The following is a 6751-nucleotide window of genomic DNA, read 5'->3' on the forward strand; positions in this document are numbered from 1 at the left end:
TATATATATATATTGTTTTTGGATTCGAACTCGGGACCCAACTGAGATCGTATTGAAGTACACAGAACATTGGCCCTGAAATATATCAGATAAGACCCCTAGGGGAATTACCTATCACAAGAGCTATCACTAGTAGTTGAATGTCAATTATTATTTGATAATTTCCAATAGAAAATCACGCACTTCCACTGTATGAGTGTATCAAAATGTTCATCTATTTATAAACTCAGGCTATGTGCAGTCTGAGAGCTGGATTTGAGCTATATCCCATTTGACTTGGTAATAATTGCAGAGCGATGTGAACAGTGAACTGCACTTGCGGCCATGACACATGAGACTAGAATCAAATTTAATTTAAGCTTTATATCATCAAATGTTGTTCTTATGAAGTTTTTAACAAAACAAAAAATTAAATAAATAAAAAACTTTAGGTTTTACTCAGGCAAGGTTTCAAATAACTTTTCAAAAACAGTCACATTGTCTTGTTTTTTAAGAGGGAATACTTCATTTTTCATAACAATAACAATACTTCGAAAGCATTTCTCTCAGATAAAGAATTCGAAAGTATTTAACTGGATAAAATATGTAGAGATATATAATACTTTCATATTTGTTTAAGAAACATCAAAATTTATTTATAAAAATTAATAATATATTTTTTTTCTTTATCTTAATAATTTGCACATTTACATTAGTAAACATTTATATATTCTTTATTTATTATTATTTATTCATTTATATTTCCTTCTTTACTTATATGCAGGCATATGCCACCTTTACTGATTAGATCTCTTCTTAAATTTCTCCTTTTCTTCCCTTATTTTATTGTTATTTACCTAGTGCATCCTTCTATATGTTCACAAAAGTTTCATAGTATGCATTATTGTAATATAATACATAATAACTTACTGAATGAAACCGTTGTGCCCCTCCTAAAGACAATTTCTGAATCCGTCTCCGTCTCTGTTTGCATGGTTACCTAGAGAAGGTAAACTAATCCTCTTTTAACAATAAAAATAAAATAGCTTCATGACATTCATTGTTTCCAATATCTGTTTGAATTTCACCACTTTAAGTCAATTTAAAACTTGACTAAAGTATTACTATATTAACAAACAAATATAAGGATATTTATTAGAAATTATTTCATTTATAGTATATTAATTTTCATATTATTGCTGTTGCATGTATGTAGCTGTGGAACTAAACAAAAACAAGCCTACTTCAGAGATAGGAGATGACTACGATGGACAAGAGGAAGAAGGTGGCTCACAAGACTCTCTTCGGGAGGAAAGTGAAGATGAAGAAAGAGATGATAACGCTGGAAGGGATTCAGGAGTCCAAAGAACTCTTTTGCTATCTCCGATTATATTTTTAATCAGTATTGTCCTAATGACTAACTAATGTAAATAGTCCAATTAACTGCCATCCTCTCAACCTTGGGAGTATGAATTGTAATTATATTCATAAACTTAAATTATTGGTAAAGAATATTCAATTTCGCACTCATTCTCGATGCAGATATTGCTATTTTTATTTTAAAAGATTTAATGTGTATGTTAGCATGTACTCGAACATTAAAGAAATACAACAAACCATTTGTCAATGTCTAAACAATGAACAGTATGGTTTAACTATTATAAGAGGAAAAAACAATAATAAATTTTTTAAAAAATTAGGGATTGATTGTATGCATATATGATGAATTGGTATACATTTTTTGAGTTATTTATTTACAAAACATAAACATCTGCAATCTAAGTAATAACACAATAATCAGAGATGTGCTATTTATGAGCTATCCATGTTGGTTTGGAATATGTGTTAAATGTTCTGGGAGATGTGTGGAATCTAAGTGAAAGTAATGGAATGCACACTACAAGAAATTACTATCAATTATTTAAAAAATAAATGAGGCATTTTCGGTGGTAAGATGTGTTAAATTTACCGAGGCTACAGGAATAATCTTAAATGATTTGTAAACATATAATTTCTTTTAGTACATCTTCTTCAAAAATCCACAAGCTATTTAAATATAAACCTGCATTAACAAACATGTACTGTTACACTGTCAAGTAACCGTGAGTCAACTCTGGCGGGTTCTGGAGCCCTCCTGGGGTCCACCCAGCCTCTTAAATTGGGTAAAAATCTGGCGGTCGAGCGTGATTCTGACCAAATCACCTACTTGCACAACTGTTGGTCAAGTAACAGTTCTTCTTTACAAAGTACTGAACCCCTGACCCTTCATGAGTTGTAGCGGTACAAATTTTAACTTTTTTTTGTTAATAACTTACAACTATAATATGCTTCATACTTACAATTGTTCCCACACATTCTAAAAATGGTGGTATTGACATCGCCAGATTCATGCATTCATGTAAATTATAATAAAAAGATATAATAATTAAAATTAAAAGACACAATAAAGACGCTACTGTCTTTGATGTTCTACTAGTATGAAGAGAAAAGTATTGAAAACAATTTATTTGGGTAACTCATCCTAATACAATATTAACTCATGTATCATATTCGTTCTCGACTGATGCATGTATGTGCGATAAATAAGAAAATTCTCATTCAACTTCCCATCAAGCTGAGGAATAAAGAAATGTTATAATTTTTGAGACACACTCTTTACAAAATTACTTTTTTTTTTAATGTTACTGGGCTCAATTGAAAATAATGGTCCAAATTGTCACCATTTTTGAAACATTTCAATGTTGTAAAGAGATGAGGTGAGTCTCAGTTCATAAATTTTGATCTTCACATTGAAATTTGATTAAAAGGTTGGTATGTGAAGGATAAACTACCCTTCCTGTCCTAGTTCAAGGGCATAGTGGTTGATTGACATTAAAGGTTAAATTTCCCTTTCATGCTGTTTATGTTTCATTAACATAAAATATTAAGTCTAAATTTATGTGTACTCACTTTCCTTTCTGTTCCCATTAATTTGTAATTTATTATATTTTATATTAAAATTACGTTAGGGAAATAGAAGGTAGAGAGCGAAGCAAGCTTCAGAGTCTTATGAAATCCATTAGGCCAGTCTATTTTATTAAGAGAGAATCATCAGTAATCATTTTTCCCTGTCATAATTTCAAAATATTGTCGAACATAAATTCAAGATCCTTTGAAAAATATATTGTCCAACAAAATTTTAAGAAAAAATAATATGGTTTAGATAAATACAATAAACAGTTTTATTAAAAATAAACCAATTTAAACTACTGATAATAATTAATCTTCAAAATATTAAGAAGGAAAAAATAACAGATAACTTCAATTTTATACTATTTCAATGTGGATTTTTAATTTTAAAGAAGTTATATTATCCAATCTATCTAATCATGAAAACACTAAATATGTAAAGTGTTATGTTAAACTGTAACTAAAAGTTAATTTACTTATTTCTAAATAAATTAATGACATTTGTATAAAGAAATATATATGATAAATGACAATAAAATAAATTTATACTTAAAATGTGAAAAAAGGGTAAATTTTCTGCATATAGAAACATAATTAATAAAGGAATAATTTCATATTCTTCAAATTTAATTGAACATGTAATTACAAATTCTCTTTTGGAAAAAATAAAATGAGTCTGAATGGTTTTTCAAATTATACTATTTAGTTATTAACAATGCAGTGTGAATTTACAAGTGACTAATATGAATTATAAAGCAAATCAGATCATAGCTCCAATTATTTATCATGTGGAAATAATTTTAATCAAGATAATATATGTTAATATGGTCATATTAAATAAGTAAATAAAATAATAACCTGCTAGAACCTGCTCTAAAACAGCCTTGAAAAATGATTTGATTTCATGAAATCTATAAAGTAGGAACATTATACATGCATTACATTGCTAAGAGTCAGTCAATAAATCAGGCTATAAAATTCTGGCTGTTATAGGTTCTAAGAAAGAAAGAAAAATATTGCATATCAAAGTTGAGTCAACTAACCTCACATGCATATCTTGTTTAGTGTATAAACATTTCTACATATGGTATATTGCTACATTTTAATTAATACTGCAGAAAAAATGAATTGTAAAGTGATATAGAAATATTTCCTTTGATAATATAAAGGGGAGTTGATATTATTAAAGATGTTACTCATTCATTTAAATTTGTTTCTATCTAAAAAGTATCGCAATTAATACTCAAATTGCAATATTGTATATGTTGAAAAAATGAAAAAAGATCAACGATTGAACAATCTAAAACAATATTTTTGCTATAAGCTATATTGAACTAATTTAAAAAAGTAAATTACACTGATGTAAAGGAGATCGTTATAACAATTAAATGACAATTTTAATCGAACTTTTTGTCCTATAAAATGTAATTAAATTATATATATTTTTAAGTATTACTTTGCATATCATGTGACCGTTATTGAATTAGTTCATTGTCAGTGAGTTATAGATTAATTTTAGGTCAAGCGCCCAACCATTTAAATCTTACTATCATTAGAAATTAGTCATAAGAAATCATAATGTTAATATATATAACATGAATAATTGTAATGAATATTATAAATAAAAAAAAACTTAAAGAATCAAGTAATAAACTACATTTGCTTTAATAATATACTGAGGTTTCAGCTATATTTATTTGGTTGAAGTATAAAACAATTAAATCTAATCCAGTCAAATTAAAAAGTTCCATAAGAAATAATTAATTTTGTTATTTTTAGAGATTCAATTAATAATTTTGAATACCATTAAGGAAATATAACATGTTACAACTAAACTTGTGTTTCCTCTTTACTACAGATAGCCATAGATCCAACATACTTTTCCATTACAGAGGGATTTCAGGGGAGAACAACTATGCAAGTTTTTATTAAGAAATGAATATGTATATGCATGTACCAAAAATTATTTATTGATGGAATAAATGAAGACCAATAATTCAATTTTTTGTTCTATTCATACAAATAAAATGTTTGGAATTTAATATGTATGTATAAACATATCTGGAAAAGAAAATTTAGAAGCATACAATATTTCTATAAAAACAACAGAGAAAAGATTGGAAACATTTTGTGAAAAATCATTGAATCCTTTCTTATTGAAAAGCTTATTTCCATTCTAATCTTTAATATAAATAACTTATTAGACAATAACTTATACTGCATAGAAGAATAAAAAAGAATAACTTCTTTCATGTGATGGCAGTCTTGTAGCTTTCAATTTTAAGTAATTAAACTGTTGTGGTTTTCACCAGGTTTATCACATCTCTGTAAGATAACAACCATTATGCTGATTAAATTAGTGTATATACATAACAAATTTCAAAGTTATTCTTTCATAATTAGTATCACAGTTGTCATATTTCACAAATGTGATAAACCTGGAGAAAACAGCAACAGTTTTGTTTCTTGAAATCATCACATACCATAAGAACATTATCACATGAAAGAAGTTATTCCTTTTTTATGCAATATACAATATACAACATGAAATATTTATTTATATGTACATGTAAAAGCATTAAACTATTCAATATTGTTTTTTTCAATTTTCAACATCTTGTAATTGTATGTTCAGAAGCATAAATTAATTGATTGGTTACAAAAAAAATTATTTCGCATACCTGATACAGTGATAGATGGATTTGGGAAGGTAGACCCAGAAATATCTAAAAGGATTAGCAAGGCAAATGCAGTTTACAACCAGATATGTAACACTGTTATAGAAAAGAGAAAAGTGTGATGTCAAGCTACACATCTCCAAGACAGTGTATCTGCCCATACTTTTGTATGGGAGAAACGGAAATGAATCTCAGAAATGAAACGGAGAGTTGGATAATAACAAACTGACAGGAGAGCAGAATCACTGCTGCCGAAATGAAATTTTTGTGAAGAATGATTGGGAAAACAAGAAGGGGCGAGTTCACAATGAAAGGATTTATCAGGAGTTGCAGATGGCCCCACTGAAAGAGATCCTGGAAACTCAACAGGTGAAGTGGTTTGCCCATGTCTTCTGGATGGACGACCATAGAGATTCTCTAAAAACTATGGAATAAGTCCCAGATGGCAGAAGACCTAGGGGCCGCCCTAGGATGTCATGTCTCGACTACGTTGAGCAACTCTGTAGGGCGAGGGAGAAGGACCTCTGACAGGCGAGGAACCTAGCGAGAAATAGAGAAGAGTGGAATTTCTGAATGAATGTTCCTCTATATTGAGAGCGACTTAAGAGGAAAGCTAAAGAAGAAGACAAGTCTTCACATTTGTTAGAAGAGTGTCTGTTGATAAAGGATCAAAATAACTCCAATTCCAAGCCAGTATATTCAAAAAATTAGTTAAGGAGGAATGTTGGAATGAGGTGTCAGTTATGAAAGGTTTTAATATATCTAAAAGTACTACTGTAGTGTACCTGAAACCACCATAACAACATCAAACTAACTCAAACCTTTCTAATGCTATATCCTATCCTAAATAGAAAATCCAAATTTAAACAAGGAACAGCTATTCCCAGGCCTTTGCTGATGTATGGCTGTAAAGTCTGTGGAGCGCCATCCTTTCCTTTACGAAAAGGAGAAAATTACAATCATTTCAAAATAAAGTCATAAGAATTGCAGTGGATGCTCCTTGGTTTGTAAGAAACAGCCAATTGGATCAGGCATTGCAAATAGAGATAATATAGGATTACATTATTAAAAGTGATGATTAAGAAAAGAAAAGTTCATGAAGTTCCACTCCCAGTTACCAACAGATAAAGGAGCCGTGACCTACA

At 29.2% G+C, this 6751-nt stretch overlaps 1 protein-coding gene across 1 annotated transcript in view; it reads left to right on the forward strand.

The window, feature by feature from the left end:
* LOC106690216 (lachesin) overlaps positions 1-3224 on the forward strand; it is a 128626-nt gene extending 125402 nt beyond the window's left edge. The window contains exon 6 of the mRNA XM_067053562.1: positions 1196-3224. Within this exon, the coding sequence (XP_066909663.1) occupies positions 1196-1404 (209 nt within the window). The 3' untranslated portion in view covers positions 1405-3224. The remainder of the gene's footprint in view (positions 1-1195) is intronic.
* The last annotated feature ends 3527 nt before the right edge of the window (positions 3225-6751 follow it).

The sequence above is a fragment of the Halyomorpha halys genome, unplaced genomic scaffold (genome assembly GCF_000696795.3).
Source record: "Halyomorpha halys isolate HHAL.00 unplaced genomic scaffold, Hhal_1.1 Scaffold1618.1, whole genome shotgun sequence".
NCBI classification, from domain to species: Eukaryota; Metazoa; Arthropoda; class Insecta; order Hemiptera; family Pentatomidae; genus Halyomorpha; species Halyomorpha halys.